Genomic DNA, 18,965 nt, shown 5'->3' with positions numbered 1-18,965 from the left:
CTTCATTAAGAATGCTGTTTGTGAAAACAAGTGAGTTTTGCTGACTTGGCAATTGTTTTCTCCCCTGGATGTCCGGTGGGGTTGTGTTAGCATAACAGACTCTAGCGAACAAACAGATGCATGTGAAAGTGAGAGGTGGGCCTGTGGTAACACCCTTCTCTTGCTCGTAGACTGACTGGCCACATGTGCCCCAATAGAGCTCCAAACTGCCTGTCCTCCCCCAGCAGCAACAATGAACTCAAGAGCTGCTGTGGCCGGGCACTCTGCACCCATGTGCTCTGGCCACTGACCCTTCCAGTTTACTCAGTGATGGGGTCTGGCTCAGAAATTTGCTCCTTTTCCCCAGCAAAGCCACAAAGGAGACAGGTGCAATAGGAATGGTTTCTGCATGCAGGTGACTGTGAACAGTTGACAAAGGGTAACACCACTAATTACAGCAACCCATAATGGTGGGATTCATACAAAGCACACATCACACTGTTTAACCTCATAGCAGCTAGGCGTGATAGCCAACGTGGCCAGGACTGCCCCCCTTCCCAATGAGGAAAGTTTCCAAAATGGAAATGACTTGCCCAGGATCGCACAGCTAGTAAGTTTGGTTTGGTTTTGTTGACCTAAGACCCTTTATGGCTGACCCTTGTGTATTCCTCCCTTTGTTAGTCAGTCAAAACATTTCTTAACCATCTAGTTTGTGGCGGGCACTGGGGATTCTGTGAGGAGATGGAGTTTCTGTCTTCAAGGAGCTTGTAGGTTAACAGAGGGGATAAGCCAGTAAGCAAAGGTTATCCCAAATAGAGGTCAAATACTTGTGGCCTCCAGGCCGATTTGATTTAGCTGACATTGTTTTAAAAAATCTGAATTATTTCAGGCCCTGGCCGGTTGGCTCAGTGGTAGAGCGTCGGCCTGGCGTGCAGGAGTCCCAGGTTCAATTCCCGGCCAGGGCACACAGGAGAAGAGCCCATCTGCTTCTTCACCCCTCCCCCTCTCCTTCCTCTCTGTCTCTCTCTTCCCCTCCCGCAGCCAAGGCTCCATTGGAGCAAAGTTGGACCGGGCGCTGAGGATGGCTCTGTGGCCTCTGCCTCAGGCACTAGAATGGCTCTGGATGCAACAGAGCGACACCCCAGATGGGCAGAGCATCGCCTCCTGGTGGGCATGCCGGGTGGATCCCGGTCTGGCACATGCAGGAGTCTGTCTGACTGCCTCCTCGTTTCCAACTTCAGAAAAATACAAAAAAATCTGAATTATTTCAAAAATAGGAAAATATTGCTTAAAACCCCAGCTGTCTAGGTTCTGGCCATCATTTGGGAGAGCCGGTGATGTTCTCACATCCCTGTGACATGGGTGGGCTGGACAGAGAGACCCACGGTGGCCCCTTTCCAGGGCACCCTCTCTAACAAACGTCTGCCCATCCCTGCCCTCCCTGCAGTTCCCTGCCTGGCCTCCTTCTGCAGACAGTTGAATTCCCAGGTTGCAGTGGTGGGCACCCATAGTCAGAGAGCCTGTGCTCGGGAAGGCACTGACCCACCACGGGCTGTGATAGGAGGGAGATGGAGCCAGGATAGGCTTCTTGGATGAGAGAGTGTTTGGCTGTGATTTTTACAGAACAGAGAAAAACAACAAGTGCTCTGGGCAAAGGGAGCTGTGTTGGAACTGACCAAGAGGCAGTCAGTTGTGACGTGTCCAGGACTGTCAGAAAAAATGCTCTTAAACTGCCCTTCCTCTATGCAAAATAAAGTCTGCTTTTATTGGTAGACTCAAGATTCTTTTCCAGGCGATTCCACCTATGCAGAGACACTGGGTCGGTCCCAGCGACTTCTGCAGGGAAGGAGAAACAAAGGATAGGTTCATATGCAGCTTTTATCAGTCTAGAAAAATTCGAGCTCACAAGTCATACTTTTTGGTGGTTTTGTACTATCACCATTATCTTTTCTGCAAACAGACTATTCATGGAACACTGGTATTCCCGCATTATATTTTTCTAAAACTGGTGAGGGCCTGACAGTCCTTTCTTTCTGGAACCCCTTTTTCTGTGGATGTATTTTGATAATGTTTTTAATCATTAGAAATAATTTTTATAATTCAACTCTTTAAAATCTGACAGTGTGTCAAGCTAGTGGGGAGAGCTAAGGTGCATTTCATGATCTGAAGTATTTATGGCTTGAGTTCAGGATAACGGCTGTTAAACTGTCTTGCTCTGAGACGCTGAAAGGTGGGGGGGGCTCAGTTTCCCCAGCTGTTCCTGGAGGGGGGTACCTTTTCCGTCTTTCTCCAGCAGCCGGTGCAGGAGATCTGGGCCACGTGGCAGCTAATGTGTCCAATCCCTGGTAACTTTTTGCTCAATAACTATCCTAATGGCTACTCTTGGGCCTTTCAGAATTCAAGAAAACTGTCAGTTCTGCCCCCTGCTGTCGAGTTGGCCCTGAGATTCCGTCAAAGCTCTTGAAACAGGCTAACCTGTAGACTTTAGCTGAAAGCAGGGAGAGAGGGAGAGATTCATCGCTAAAGGTTGCCCCTTCAATCAACATGCTCACTGCTACTTACAAGGCAGGCTGGGAAGGAAGACTTGGACACTTCTTTAAACTGAGCTCACTTCTCAGGAAAGGCAAACTCTGTTAAGGTGTCCGTGCACATAACCGACACCTTTCTTTAGATTTCTTAGGGTAACGTATCCTCTCTCTCAGGGCAGCTAGGAGTTACTGGTGTGCTCACGTCACCCCCTGGGGTGTAGAGGTATTAGATACTGGTGTGCTCCCGTCGCCCCTGGGTTGTAGAGGTAGGAGTTACTGGTGTGCTCACGTCGCCCCCTGGGGTGTAGAGGTAGGAGTTACTGGTGTGCTCACGTTGCCCCCTGGGGTGTAGAGGTATTAGTTACTAGGGTGCTCACGTCACCCCCTGGGGTGTAGAGGTATTAGTTACTGGTGTGCTCACGTCGCCCCCTGGGGTGTAGAGGTATTAGTTACTGGTGTGCTCACGTCGCCCCCTGGTGTGTAGAGGTAGGAGTTACTGGTGTGCTCACGTCGCCCCCAGGGTTGTAGAGGTATTAGTTACTGGTGTGCTCACGTCGCCCCCTGGGTTGTAGAGGTAGGAGTTACTGGTGTGCTCAGGTTGCCCCCTGGGGTGTAGAGGTAGGAGTTACTGGTGTGCTCACGTCGCCCCCTGGGGTGTAGAGGTATTAGTTACTGGTGTGCTCACGTCGCCCCCTGGGGTGTAGAGGTAGGAGTTACTGGTGTGCTCACGTCACCCCCTGGGGTGTAGAGGTATTAGTTACTAGGGTGCTCACGTCGCCCCCTGGGGTGTAGAGGTATTAGTTACTAGGGTGCTCACGTCGCCCCCTGGGGTGTAGAGGTAGGAGTTACTGGTGTGCTCACGTCGCCCCCTGGGGTGTAGAGGTAGGAGTTACTGGTGTGCTCACGTCACCCCCTGGGGTGTAGAGGTATTAGTTACTAGGGTGCTCACGTCGCCCCCTGGGGTGTAGAGGTATTAGTTACTAGGGTGCTCACGTCGCCCCCTGGGGTGTAGAGGTATGAGTTACTGGTGTGCTCACGTCGCCCCCTGGGATGTAGAGGTATTAGTTACTAGGGTGCTCACGTCGCCCCCTGGGGTGTAGAGGTATGAGTTACTGGTGTGCTCACGTCGCCCCCTGGGTTGTAGAGGTAGGAGTTACTGGTGTGCTCACGTCGCCCCCTGGGATGTAGAGGTAGGAGTTACTGGTGTGCTCACGTCACCCCCTGGGGTGTAGAGGTATTAGTTACTGGTGTGCTCATGTCGCCCCCTGGGGTGTAGAGGTATTAGTTACTGGTGTGCTCACGTCGCCCCCTGGGGTGTAGAGGTATTAATTACTGGTGTGCTCAGGTTGCCCCCTGGGGTGTAGAGGTAGGAGTTACTGGTGTGCTCACGCCGCCCCCTGGGGTGTAGAGGTATTAATTACTGGTGTGCTCAGGTTGCCCCCTGGGGTGTAGAGGTAGGAGTTACTGGTGTGCTCACGTCGCCCCCTGGGGTGTAGAGGTATTAGTTACTGTTGTGCTCACGTCACCCCCTGGGGTGTAGAGGTATTAGTTACTGGTGTGCTCACGTCACCCCCTGGGGTGTAGAGGTATTAGTTACTGTTGTGCTCACGTCACCCCTTGGGGTGTAGAGGTATTAGTTACTGTTGTGCTCACGTCACCCCCTGGGGTGTAGAGGTATTAGTTACTGGTGTGCTCACGTCGCCCCCTGGGGTGTAGAGGTATTAGTTACTGGTGTGCTCACGTCGCCCCCTGGGGTGTAGAGGTATTAGTTACTGGTGTGCTCACGTCGCCCCCTGGGGTGTAGAGGTATTAGTTACTGGTGTGCTCACATCGCCCCCTGGGGTGTAGAGGTATGAGTTACTGGTGTGCTCACATCGCCCCCTGGTAAAGGTAGGAGTTACTGGTTTGCTGGCATGTGCTTCCCGGGGAAGTGTTGTCAGTTGCGGGTGGAGTTTCAGGCGCCTGTGAGCGTCTGTGAGTGAAACTGCGGAGCTGCCGGCTCCACTCCAAAACTCCCGCAAGAACGAATCTGGCAGGATTCAGACTAGGGCGAAGGGTTGAAAAGAAGTCTAAATATTTTAGGAAGCTGCAAATTTCAAGTTTTTATGAAAATTTGCAAAAACAGTAACACAGTCATGAATCTTCAGATTAATGTTTGTAGCCACATTGAGGATATGTTCGTGGTGTTTTGGGGACAGTTGTAGTTCCAGAGTGTGCTCAATAGAGGGAGACAAGTTCTGAATTACAGCACTCCTCCCTCACCCGCCCCCTTATTAATCAGATTCCCAAGTTTTTATTTTTCCTGATTTTGGTTCCTGTGCCAAGCACTTTTACCCAATATGGAGCCTAATAATTATCAAAATAAAAGAAAGCTGTATTAGGGAGAAGAAACACCTAATGCTGGCGAGTTAGAGGACGTTTATTCCTAGAAGTAAAAGCTACTAAGTCAATCAGGGGTTAAACAATGTTCTTTGGAATTCTACACCTGAATTCAGAGTTCTGCATGGGATTCATCAGACCTTCCTCAAAACAGAACCTCCATGTATCCGAGTTTGTCTTTGCTGTTCTATTAACAGAATTTGGAAATAATCGTACTCATGTCAGTGTGACATCCTAGAGCCCAGGTAGTCAGGGGATAAAGAAAATTAAATAACCACTTTCCAGTGTTCTTGTGACAAAGGGACATCTTTCAAAATGCTAGAACCAAGTCTCAGATGCTACAGTTAAGTTTTAAAAGAAAACTAAATGTCAGGCTTAGTGAATATTAATAACTGACAGCTGCTTCCCCCCACACACACACACCTCTGAGTGCCTCTCCTACATCTTGCACAGTCTGTTGTGAGTCAGGAAAGTATTGACCAGCAGTGAGAAAATGCATGGGGAAAGACACTAAATTCAGAGAAGTTTGTGGCAGAAGGAATGTTCAAATGGTGCCCACTAGATGCCTGCTAATGAAGTTCTGTTCATTCCAGTGCTACTTTAAGCCATCCTGTTTGCCAGGACAGCATGCCAAACATGGGAAGATAGACATACAGATGAGAAGGGCCATGACTGGATGCAACAGTCTTAGCCTTGTGTTAATACTCTGGTGATACAGGTTTCTAATATATGAAGACAGCTTTTTAAGAGCAAAGTTCCCATTTCATGTTTTATACCTCAGCATAAAAATTCTTAATAAAACCAGCCACCTTTGTGTGTAAGCTCGTTTTTGAAAATGTCCCAAAGGAGTCCTGATGAGAGGGATGCCTGTGTTAGGTGGGAGGGAAGGTATTTGTATGGAAACCTTGGTGTAAAGTTGAAAGTACTGTCTTCTACACCTGTTCTCTCTCTCTCTCTCTCTCTCTCTTTCTCTCTGTCTGTCTTTTTTTTCCCCATTCATTTAGAGGGTGTAACAAAATAAAGTCGAAGGGCTTTCCCAGACGTTTCCGTGAAGTGCCTTCCTCTGGGGAGAGAGGAGAGAAGGGGAGCAGGTGAGGGACGGTCGAGCTCCAGCGGGGGCGCCTCTGTGCTGGGACTGGCTTGCCGGGCTTTTGTTTTGTTGCCGTGATGGCACATGCGCAAGCCCACCTGTCCTCACCCAGCCCCAGAAGTAAGACTTGCGAATACCAGGGCAGCTTGTGGGGAGCTGGCCCCACCGGAGCGTGCCCGCGTATGCTTGCTTTGCTCTCTTTGCCGTTCCAAGGGCTGCTTTCTGTTTCCAGGTGGATACCTATTGGGGGTGTTCTTTGCTTGTGTGTCTGTATGTCCGATGCATCCATTTTCTTTCTAAAATTTCAGGTGTTTGCATGTTTTAAAGTTAAAACATTATGCATGCATTTAGCTGCGAAGAGAAAAATATCTTTTAAGGAATCTAAATATTTATATATAGATAAGTTAGGGAAGAAGAGTAGGAAATGGAGAGTAAAGTGGGTAAATGGGGATGTGTCATGTATTTTTCCATAAGAAGGATGAAATTTTAAAACTAAAGGCACAGCTTCTGGATAGCTTGAATATTTGGAAGAAATGATTGTCCTGGAAAATTTATAATAAACCTTTAGAAGTCATGATTCTGCGGTCTCACTCACCACACCTGAGCCTCTTGATGCTATTTCCGGACTATTATTGGCAAACTTCACTTACTATTAATGTGGTGATTATTATTTTAATATTAAATGGCCAATTAAGATAATTCACTAATCAATCAAATATTGTAAGAAATCCTTTATGCCCATTAATAGAATTTATGTTCAAATTTTTACATGGAATGATTTATCTAGATGTAACATCTGCAGATAAGTCAGATTACTGGTGAAATTTTCAATATCCATTCAATATAATAAGGTCTACCTCTGAGGTCTGAGAAGGTAAGCTAGAAGAATTACGGAAGATTAATGAGCAGCTCTGTGATCTATCTTCGTTTAAGATGTATGGTGCACTTTTGGCCTTGCAGGTAAAGGCAGTCACTGCTGACGCTGGTAACACAACTATTCTTTCTATGATCTATTTTTACTTATTGAAACTATTCTGTTTCTAATCCATTTTCAAAGCTCCAAGAGTGAAAACCGGAAAAGAAACCTGTCTGTATAGCTGTAGAGTCAGAGATCTAATCTGAGAGCCTCAGACATCACATCAACTCCTCACTGCATGTGTGGTCCACTACACAACTAGTGAGTCTTGTAACACAGGGAAGCCCACACCCCTCACACAGCTCAGATATCACATCAACTCCTCACTTCATGTGTGGTCCACTACACACCTACTGAGTCTCCTAACACAGAGAAGCCACACCCCTCACACAGCTCAGACATCACATCAACTCCTCACTGCATGTGTGGTCCACTACACAACTAGTGAGTCTTGTAACACAGGGAAGCCCACACCCCTCACACAGCTCAGATATCACATCAACTCCTCACTTCATGTGTGGTCCACTACACACCTAGTGACTCTCCTAACACAGAGAAGCCACACCCCTCACACAGCTCAGACATCACATCAACTCCTCACTGCATGTGTGGTCCACTACACACCTAGTGACTCTCCTAACACAGAGAAGCCACACCCCTCACACAGCTCAGACATCACATCAACTCCTCACTGCATGTGTGGTCCACTACACACCTAGTGAGTCTCCTAACACAGAGAAGCCACACCCCTCACACAGCTCAGACATCACATCAACTCCTCACTGCATGTGTGGTCCACTACACACCTAGTGAGTCTCCTAACACAGAGAAGCCACACCCTTCACACAGCTCAGACATCACATCAACTCCTCACTGCATGTGTGGTCCACTACACACCTAGTGAGTCTCCTAACACAGAGAAGCCACACCCCTCACACAGCTCAGACATCACATCAACTCCTCACTGCATGTGTGGTCCACTACACACTTAGTGAGTCTCCTAACGCAGAGAAGCCACACCCCTCACACAGCTCAGACATCACATCAACTCCTCACTGCATGTGTGGTCCACTACACACCTAGTGAGTCTGGTAATGCGGAGAAGCCACACCCCTCACACAGCTCAGAGGTAATCGCGCTCCCCGTGTCTAAGTCCTCTCCAGAAACATCGCCTTAGCCACAGACTGGATTAACTTGTAATTCATGTGCGTGACCCAAATGCAGGAACATGCTTGTTATAAATGTATTTTTGGTCCTGAGAGGCTGTATTTTGTTACAAGCTGCTGATTTCCTCTGGTTTCCTACTTCTGATGCCCAAGCTTAGGGGAAGCACATCAATGTCATGTAGTTCTGGAAGCTGAGAGCCATCCTGGGGAACTACAGTGTTTATACACTCCACCTGGTTGTGAATCATGTATTTTACTTGACTTTCTTCATGGAGTATCTGAGAAAGTCAGGCTTGAGCTCTGGGTGATCTGGGATCTCACTGCAGCTCTTCCAGCCTCTGTGACCTTGAGCAACTATCTGAAGCCTCTGAGCTTCAGTTTCCTCATTTAGAAAATGGATCTAGTGCTCATTCCTTCTCATGGGGCTGTGAGGAGTCAGTGAGGTTGTCTATGAAAACTGCCTTGTGTGTGAAGTAGATGATGACGCCACGGAGATGAGGAAGCTGCAGCTCTGAGCTGGCCTCGGCCCAGCCACCCGCATAGGTGGCTGAGTCCTGAACCGTGTCTCTTCTCATTGCGCAGTGAGTTGTGATGACTGCGCAGGTGCCCATATCCTGTCCTCAGAGTCTTCTCCTCCCCACGCTGGCTGGCCTGCCACACTGTGTCCCCCTAGAGCTGCCCGTCCCTGTCCTTCTTGAGTGTTCTGTGCTCTGAAGGTCCCCAGCCCACGGCCCCTGCTGTATCCCAGGGGGTTCTGCATCAGCCTCCTGACCCAGTTCCATCCTCCGCTGCCTGTTAAAAGCCTTCAGGACAGGGGCCCCACCACTAGGCTGCGGGAGGCTGGGGCCCAGGGGGGCTGGTATTCCTCTGTCCCCTCCCCTTTCCCCTCCGTGCCTGCGTCTCCATCCAGAGTGTGGCAGGAAGTCAGGAGAGGAGCCTCAGAAGCTGACAAACATGGCGACCCTCCAGACATTGAAAATACCTGTCACAGAGCCCGTGCTCTCTACCAAAGGGAAGTGTCCAGTTTGCCCTTCTGTCTAACCTACTTGCCTTAACCTCCTCCCACCACGGAGGGAGGGGACCATGAGAAGTAAAAGCTGATGATCCCCCGCGCCCCCAAAAGGCAGACAAAAAACAACAAGAATTAGAAAAAAGTCCTTTTCAAAAAGTTGTCCATTCAAGTTTTGTGTAGGTAGTACGTGACATGGTTCAAAAATCAAAAAGTTTAAAATTATATATATATATAAATATATGTGTGTGTGTGTGTGTGTGTGTGTGTGTATATATATATATATTTCCCTAGCTCTCCATCCTGTCACCCACCACCCTGCTCCCTACCTTCTCGCAGACAGGTGACCTCTTCTACTGTTTGTTGTCCTCCCACACATTGTGTGCAAATGCAGAGTAAGGCCAATGTAGGTTTACAGTTTATTCTTGTTTATTATATATTAATTATTGTATTTTCCATATGAACAACTGTAAACCTACTTTGGTCCCACCCTGCATGACTCTCCCTTATCTCCTTTACACAGTACAATACTGCATACACAGTCACAAACATTTTTTCATGTAACAGTTTCTTTTCTGTGCATATGTAGTCTCTGCGTTCATTTCTATAGCAGCATGGTATTCCTCTGTACAGATGTGGTGTGATGTACTCAGCCAAGTCCCCTGTGGCTGTCATGTAGGTCAGTGGTTTTCAACCTCTGGTCTAGCGACTGGTGCCCCTCCACGATCATCAGGTGATTAATTCTTTCGTGACTGGTGGTTGAAATACACTGATTTAGGTTGTTCGCAGTCTTTGTTTTTACAAACAATACCTTGGTGAGTAACTTTGTTTCATTCTCAAGTAGATAAATCTATCTGTAGAATACATTTTTAAAATTGGTGGTATCACAAGCTGCGTGCATTTTAATTTTGATGGCTGGTGCCACAGCGCCATCCAGAGTGGGACCTGGGCTCCTGTCAGGAGTGCGCTTCCTCGGCACAGTGCATTATCTAACCCTGGCATTTCTGTTAACCTCATCGGTGAAAATAATGGTGTCTCAGTGTAGTTTTTCATGTGTTTGCTCCGAATGGCGAGGTGGAGCATTTCATGTTTATGTCGTCTTTCTTGTGCTATAAACTTTTTCTCATTCTTCATTGGTGGTATTGGTCTTTTTCTAGTCAAGAGATATATCCCTTGTCAGCAATATGGTTGCAAAAGTTTCTTCCTAACCTATGCTTTGCCTTTTACCTGTGTTATGCTGCTGCTTTTTTTTTTTTTTTTTTTTTTTTTGTATTTTTCTGAAGCTGGAAACGGGGAGAGACAGTCAGACAGACTCCCGCATGCGCCCGACCAGGATTCACCCAGCACGCCCACCAGGGGGCGATGCTCTGCCCCTCCGGGGCGTTGCTCTAGCGCCTGGGGCAGAGGCCAAGGAGCCATCCCCAGTGCCCGGGCCATCTTTGCTCCAATGGAGCCTCGCTGCCGGAGGGGAAAAGAGAGACAGAGGAAGGAGAGGGGGAGGGGTGGAGAAGCAGATGGGCGCTTCTCCTGTGTGCCCTGGCCGGGAATCGAACCCAGGACTTCTTTATGCCAGGCCGACGCTCTACCACTGAGCCAACTGGCCAGGGCCATGCTGCTGCTTTTATAGACTCAGATTTATCCATAAATTTCTTTTCTGTTTTCTGGATTCTGAGTCATCCTTAGAAACCCTTTCTCTATTCTCAAGTTACTTTTTCTTTTAGATACTTATATGATTTCAAATATTAATCTTAAATTCTTAAATCACTTTGAATATAACCTGGTTGATAGTTTGTTATCTGAAGTCAACTTTTTTCTTCCCCAGATGGTCCCAGGTATTTAAAAAGTCCTCCAATCTGGGGCTGTTCAGTGAAGAGGCACATAATACCTACTTAAAATAGCACTCAATGCAAAAGTCTGACTGACTTATTTCAGTCAGTGTGCTAATGAAATAAGTAGTTGCCAAACAATTTTTTACCAGACGACTTTAAGATATAGATACAGAATCCTATCTGTAGTACATAAAATGTGAGTTTCAATTTCCTACCGCCTGCCTGAAGTGAGAGGGCCATCCTGTGCCCATTTACACACACACACACACACACACACACACACACACACGCCCAGTACATCGGGGATTGTGTCCCTGCTCTCAGACAGTGGTAAGATGAGCTGGAGAAGCTTTCAAGCTTCAGCCCTGAAAACCAGAACATTCCAGAGTCCTAAGTGTGAAAAACCACGCCTTCAAGCCTCCTTTTCTGAGTCACAGCTTGGAGCTCTGGAAAGTGCCGTCCAGAGCTCCCTCCTTAAAGCCAGGTGTCACGTGAAAACTTTCCTGTTCAAATTGTTGGTCTGGTCAAAATGTGGTTCATGAAGTGAACTTAGCTCTTTTATCTTCTGGAAAGATTACCAGTACTTCAGTCATTCCTAATTGCTAGCAAGCTTAATGTTGCCTTGAGACCACTTATGTGTATATAATTTGTTAATTTTGTCCGACTTTCTTAAGATGTTAATTTCAGGCAATTTGTATCCTCCAAAAAAATTATCACTGCAGAAATCAGATTGTTGTCACTCCCTGGTGTAATAAGGGTTGAATGGGACATCTCTCCTACCCATGTGAGATTCAAAATATTTTGAAATGTTTTCTCGTCATCTGGTATCTGTTTCCTCACTCACACCTCATCCATCTCCAAACTGATTTTGTTCACTTTCTCCTCCTTTGCCCCTTCATCTCCTCACATCTGACGAGCCCCACGTATGCAAAGTATGACAACCAGATGTTCCAGGATTTCCAGCAGAGCCCTCATGTGAAATATGCCTGTTGATTATCCCCAAAAGCACATTCACATTTTGTCAGTTCATACGTCCCTTTTATGGTTTGGGCAATATGCAGATGAGAAGAGCAGTTCTGACTTCTTTGTAGACAATCCCTTCCTGAAAAAGATACTATGCGTATAAACTGAGCTCCAGAGAGAGTCCTTTAACCTACAGAACCGGAAACGGCCTCAAGGAGGTGGAGCCACAGGAAAAACCTCAGCTCCGCACTTACACGGGCTCCTTTGTGAGCAGGACCCACTTCAAGCAAGTACTCCTCTTTGAGGAAAAGCCCAACAATACCTACAATGCTTTCCTTCTATTGATGTCTTTGTCACTTCAATTTCTTTAAACATTTTGCCCTAATAAATCAATCCATGTCTTTTTAACACAGCTCTCAATCATCATCCTTGAAGACGGGTGAATGTTTTCAACTTTGATTTATTAAGTGGTTCTTGCTCATACATGGTTTACTACAATAGACAAACCTGTCTGCAAAAGTAAATATTAATATGATTTCTGTACTCAACAGCATGAGAATAAGTGGGATTATTAGCGGGCATGCCAGTATCCATTTAAATGAGGGTAGTATATAAATCAGTTAAGATTGCTTAATTAATATTCAACAGCAGCCCAGCCAACTGCCCTGTCCCAGTCTGCAATTAGCATTTTGGGCTGCATGCTGCTAAGAAACTCATTGTCACTCTAATGTGATTGTAAATCCATTGAGTTTAATTTGAAGACAGTAACTTGGTGTTTAATGCTTTTATCGACATTTGGCTATTTTGTAATTGTGGTTTCTGTAGGAGTCTGGAAGTTGTGTTGTCTGTGCCCAGCAGCTGTAGTGACATTGAGGGCAGTGCTGGTGTGAGCCAAGGGTCCTGGAGGAAGACAGTGTGCTGTCTCCAGCTCATCAGAAAGGGATGTAAAATTTTCCCCACGTGTTTGCAGACTCAGGAAACACCTCCTGCACGCAGGACTAGATGCTCCATTTGATGGACAGCAGTGCCAAGTGGCATTCCAGACATTTTCAATATTCAGTCTTTCTGGGCTCAAGATTGGCATGTTGATTTTTAAGAAGTAGCAGTCAGGCCCTGGCCGGTTGGCTCAGTGGTAGAGCGTCAGCCTGGCGTGCGGAAGTCCCGGCCAGGGCACACAGGAGAAGCGCCCATCTGCTTCTCCACCCCTCCCCTCTCCTTCCTCTCTGTCTCTCTCTTCCCCTCCTGCAACCAAGGCTCCATTGGAGCAAAGTTGTCTGGATGCTGAGGATGGCTCTGTGGCCTCCGTCTCAGGCGCTAGACTGGCTCTGGTCGCAACAGAGCGACGCCCCGGATGGGCAGAGCATCGCTGTCTGGTGGGCATGCCGGGTGGATCCCGGTCACATGTGGGAGTCTGTCTGACTGCCTCCCCATTTCCAGCTTTGGGGGGGGGGGTGAAGTAGCAGTTATGTAAATTATTCCCAGATTCTTGTTAGAAGGGTGGAAAGAAAAGGAAGAAATTGTTAGGATATACCAGAAGCTATCTGAGCAGTTACCTGGAAAACAGGAGCAGCAGAAAGGAGAGTTTTTCTGGGTCATTCCAAGGCATCTGCCTTATGGTCACATCACACTCCTGGGAGAAGTCCAGGGCAGGCAGGGCGTCTGGAGGTTCCCTGCCTGCCTTTGCCATTTGCTGAATTTCATTTGAATAGGAACCCTCTGTAACTTGAGTATTTACTAATACCTGGAAAGCACTGTCACAGCTGCTGTAGGGTGTGTGTGTGTGTGTGTGTGTGTCAGTGTCAGTCAAGGGGTCTCGTCACATGCTGGCAGGGTGTGTGTCTCAGCACAGAGCAGGGAATGCCCTTGATGGCTTTACTGATTGGGGTTGCTATTTGCTGCATCCCGACATGAGGGTTGACTCTGATGGGTGCTGTGCTTTCTCAAGTGCAGAATTTTTGAAAAAGTATCTCTTTTCAAAATATCTCCCTTATCTGAAAGGACAAAAAGCCACTTTTAGAAATTTTAGCTGAAGGCCTGACCTGTGGTGGTGCAGTGGATAAAGCATTAACCTGGAATGCTGAGGTCACCGGTTCAAAACCCTGGGCTTGCCTGGTCAAGGCACATGTGGGAGTTGATGCTTCCTGCTCCTCCCCCTTGTGTCTTCTCTCTCTCTCTCTCCTCTGTCAAATGAATAAATAAAATCTTAAAAAATTTAAAAAAAAAAAAGAAATTTTAGCTGAAGACTGAATATTCACAACTGTAAGTATAAATTGTCCATGGGCTTTGTAGAAGCCAGACCGGTCCACAGACCACACTCCCACCTCAAGGCTTGGTGGGTCGGGACCATAGATCACAGGGTGAGAATTGAGTCCAGGGAGCTGCAAGCCACAATCCACATTGATTTGATCAGCTACCAAAAAGGATATCACGCATGACCCTCTCAACGTCTGTCCAGTCAAGCCTGTCTTAGATATCTTAAAATATGGAGCCCGTGATGGTTTTCCAAAAAGGAAGGAGGGAATGGAGAGTAACAGAAAAAGCTTGTTTCAATTTTGCTACCTAGAACTTTCTGTGAGAGGCACATAGATTTAACATGTTCATCCTTGGTCAGGCACCAGAAGTGTTTGGCTTGTATTTATGGACTGGGTTTTACAGGAAATGCATAGCTTTAAACAACTGACCCACCTGCAGTATGGTGAAGTACTTACTCAGTGAAAGTCATGTGACAAGTGCTACCAACGCAGGGACCAACAGATCCATACTCCCATTCCATTTTCATTTCGGGCTGTATCCCCATTGGGTTTGAACTGTGGAAAAATTCTCTCATGAAACCAGATGTCTCCTTCTGGCTCCCATGTTGGGAGCACTCAGTGAATGTTGATGTCACTCTGTCTCAGTACTTCCTTCCTGGGAGTGTTTAGAAAGCCACCTAGTCACCTGACCTGTGGGGGCGCAGTGGATAAAGTGTTGACCTGGAACACTAAGGTCACCAGTTTGAACCCAGGCTTGCCTGGTCAAGGCACATATGGAAGTTGGTGCTTCTTGCTCCTCCCCCCTTCTCTCTGTCTCTCACACACACATACACAAAAAAAGAAAAAAGAAACAGTCAATAAATGAGGAAAAGTGTGGAATGATATATCCAAAAATGTTAAAACTGACAATCACAATGAGAAAGATTTGGGATAATTTCAGTGGATCATTTTCTTTTTGTTCATTTATATTCATTTTTCTGCATAGATTATGTAAGATGTAGATAATTCTTTCTAAATTACTTAACTGCTGACATGGGCTTAAGGAAGTGGTTCTCGGGCTTCTGGGCCATTGCAAAGAATGTGTTATCTGCACTCCTGATACTGGGCAGCAGACGCTGATTAGTATCCCCGAGTCCTTGACTCCTTTATTCTTAGAGAAGACATTTCCCCGGAAGCTCTGTAGGCACTGAGCCCCCGCCCCGTCTGTGTGTGGGAGGCAAGTGTGGGAGGGGCGTGGAGGTGCAGCTGCGGGAGCTGTCTCCGCTCTGACCTCCATTCTCAGGCTGATGGGCTCCTCTCTGGCGACTAGTCATTTTGCTCCAGGGAAAATCCATTATAAACAGCAGCACATGGGGCTCAGGAGTGATTTGCTTTGATACACACAGCTTTTCCCCAAAGAGAACATGGACTCTTCAGTTCCACATGTAACTAAGAGACTGAGGACTGCCTGCCTGTCTTCTTCCACAGAAAAAATCACCTCTGTATCCTTTCTAAGTCACTTGACATAAACAGTACCATGGCCAATAAAGATTCTCTTTACTAAGAGCTTTATATTTCAGAAATTTAGTAGGCATAGTAAAGAAGACTTATGGGGGGGGGGAGTATTCACTTATTTAGAGTGTGGCCTGGTCAGTTGGGTGCTATTTGTTTCGATGTTGTAGAAAACTTCTTTGGATTAATAAAGACTCAAATGGTCCAGTACCTACCTCAACAAGAACAGGTTTTTCTTAGCTCTGACTCTGGGTGGTTAAAGTTCATTTGTAAAGGCCATAAATTATGTTTTAACACGAATATTACATTCAGGAAATCTGTGCAAGTTACAGGGGAGAAATTCAAGGGTAGAAACTTTATCATTAATTTAGAAATAAAAGCTATTACCTCAAACATAAAAATTACAGTTTTTAAAAAAATGTGGATTTTCATAATTTCACATTCAGCAGATTACCACCAGATCTTAACATGTTTTGTGCATTTCATATCCTAAAGCTTAGGTTAGCCTGGCTGATTTTCCAAATTTAGGTAAGGCAGCTAAACAAGTGATGACAACTTGTTTTATTATTTATATAACAAATTCCAGGCAATTCATAGAAAAAGTATTACTGTCCAGTGCTCCCCAAGAGCAGACCCATGAGACATGCCAAGAGTAGAGTAGGAGGGGCTTCTGTTCAGACCCCCGATGGTATGGAACAGCAGTCCAGGTTGCTTCTAGAGCAGTGCTCCCATGTGCAACTGGTTACAGTGTCTCCGTCAGAACATAGGCACTGCTCAGAGGAAAACCCTTCACATTGTGATGTGTGATTATTTCTGATTGTACGTGGTTATAATAGCTAATGTGGAGTAATCCATATGACTGAGCGTCCTCCCCCCTCCCACCTGTGTTTTATAGAGTGGATTGATTTTCCCACCACCTCCCTCCCCCCAGCTCCCTTCTGTGGCTCCATGGAATCATGGTGTGCCCAACGAACCATTCCAGGATGCTTCTGAGTAGACGAGCTAAGACAACTCGGAGGAACAGTTTACTTAGTCCAGTGGCTGGAGTACAAAGCAGTGACTCTGGGCTTGGTGTGAGATGCCAGAGTGGGACAGATCCAGGGACAGCACCAGAAGGAAGCCGCCTGCTTGGCTAAAAGACCCAGCAGTAGGGCCAGCTATTGTGAAGCCCCTTCACCAGATGAACAGGGACCCTTCTCTGGTCACAATAGCCATTCATGCTGAGCAGCCTCATTAAACATTCAGCCTGTGCTTCCGGCAGCTCATTAAGGCTGCAGTGAGCAGTGACGTGGATGCTAGAATCCCGGCCGGCCAGCCTCAGAGGCAGAGGCTGAGTGAGCGGCTGATGGCTTTGATGTGCACTGCTTGTCCTATCATGACCAGTGTCTGCTCCCTGCTTTGCCTCAAGTACAGGTAAAAACAGAACAGAACCAGAACCAGAACCAAGCAGATGGCACTGAGGGCTTCAGGACCTTCTTTCCAGTTCTGTCTGGCAGGGGCCTCTGATTCTGAGTGCTTGCCCTTGAAGCCCTCTGACCCCCTAAAGGAGCTGTCCGTGGCTCTGGCAGTCTTTGCAAAGCACTAACAATGTGGTGCTATTGTGTCCTTGGGCTGTTTGATGACTGCTTTGGGAGGGTTGGAGGTGTGGTTTTGAACTAGGAGCTTGGAGTTTCAAATGGCAGATTATTCCTCTGTAATGTGTCAGATTTAGAAATGTTATGGGGTAAATCCTTGCAGTTTGTGGAACAAGTTTACTTCCAAGTTTTCATTTATCTGAGGGATTCGTTACTAAGCCTTTCTTTCTGTTTTGACTCCCAGGATAGGTAGTGTGTATAAGAAAAATAAATATTCATCAGCTGTTTGGGCCTTTTCCAATGGGCTGAATGTTGTCCTTCTTTGTCTTGTTACTTTGTTGCTCGATACTGTGTGATATTTAAAGCTGGGAAGATTTGTGAAGGGAAAATTGGGAAATGATGGACTCTGACAAAGTGCATTTCTTTGGTCTTACTGTTGGCATGTTTTCCTCTTTCCTACACAGAAAGTGTTTCCAGACAGCTCATTTCTATGTGGAAGATAGCAGTTCACCTCGGGTGGTCCCCAATGAAAGTATTCCTATTATTCCTATTCCAGGTAAGTGAGACACGACTCTTCTTTCCAGTGGATTAATTGTTGTTCTCTTTGGTTCTCAGCCATCTGAGGCAGCCATGAAAAAATATTAGTTGTATAGCCTTTTAAAGCTTGCTCAGTTTTAGAGATTAACTAATGGTAATTTAATGAAATGTCTGCTCCTTTCTGAATCTACAAAGTAATGAAATCCTCTTGAGAAGAACAACTATGACTTAATACACTACAGATTCACATGCAGTGGAGGGAAGTAACAGTAGAAAAAGGGAGAAACATATTTGCAATCTACTGGGACTAAATTTCATTATGATAGGCAGTTGTGCTTAGATTTATTTTTTTTAAAATCATAATTTGCGATACATTTTTTAAATTGAGTTTTCTCCTATGGTTCCTTACCCTGAATGTAATTTATGTTAGAATTGGAAGTTTTTGGTTCTCAGGGTGTTTGTGTGAAGGTTTAGGGATATGTTCTTGGTCCAGTATGTATTGCATATGTCCTACAAAGAAAGATGGAACACTCAGTCAGTGTTAGGGGTAGGGCTGGTGGGGTGCACTGTGGGAAACCCTAGCAAACTGCCTTTAGGAGTTTGACAGTGGCTTGGTGGTAATAGTCAGGATGTGGGGTTTGAAGATGGCCCCACCATTTTTATTTGGTGTTCCTTCTTTTTTGCCCATTTAAACTTATTCCTCTGGTTCTTTATGTACTTTACCTATCTGTAGATATCCATCCATCTTCTGGACATTAATTATTCTTTTGTAAACAAAGGTACCACTTTTACTTTAGTGTCACCTCCTGCACAGCCAAGGCCCCCTGCCCCACTCATCTGCCTCATTTTTCCAGAGCACTTTTCTCTGTCTAATACACCATACACAGTACTTGTTTGTAGTGTTCCCACTTTAAAATGAGAGCTTCCTAAAGGCAAGTGGGTGTCTCCTTAGGGCTAAAATAATACCTGGCACATAGTAGTCATTCTTTAACTCTGAGAGAGGGAGAGAGAAAAAGAGCTGGAGCAGGGGTCAGGAATCTTTTTGGCTGAGAGAGCCATGAATGCCACATATTTTAAAATGTAATTCCATGGGAGCCATACAACAACCCGTGTACATTACACATTATCCAATAAAAATTTGGTGTTGTCCCGGAGCACAGCTGTGATTGGCTCCAGCCACCGCAACCATGAACATGAGCGGTAGGAAATGAATGGATTGTAGTACATGAGAATATTTTATATTTTTAACGTT

The 18,965-nt window shown here is 46.2% G+C and overlaps 1 protein-coding gene across 3 annotated transcripts in view; it reads left to right on the top strand.

Moving 5' to 3' along the window:
• Window positions 1–18,965, top strand: part of PTPRG (protein tyrosine phosphatase receptor type G) — a 926,569-nt gene that overhangs the window by 852,888 nt on the left and 54,716 nt on the right. For 2 of the 3 annotated variants that reach the window (XM_066245729.1, XM_066245728.1), the window contains exons 14-15: window positions 5,891–5,977; window positions 17,641–17,732. In XM_066245729.1, the coding sequence (XP_066101826.1) occupies window positions 5,891–5,977; window positions 17,641–17,732 (179 nt within the window). The remainder of the gene's footprint in view (window positions 1–5,890; window positions 5,978–17,640; window positions 17,733–18,965) is intronic. The other variant, XM_066245730.1, reaches the window with a different exon arrangement.

The sequence above is a fragment of the Saccopteryx bilineata genome, chromosome 10, assembly GCF_036850765.1.
Source record: "Saccopteryx bilineata isolate mSacBil1 chromosome 10, mSacBil1_pri_phased_curated, whole genome shotgun sequence".
Taxonomy (NCBI): Eukaryota; Metazoa; Chordata; class Mammalia; order Chiroptera; family Emballonuridae; genus Saccopteryx; species Saccopteryx bilineata.
This window is presented reverse-complemented; position numbering and strand designations above follow the sequence as displayed.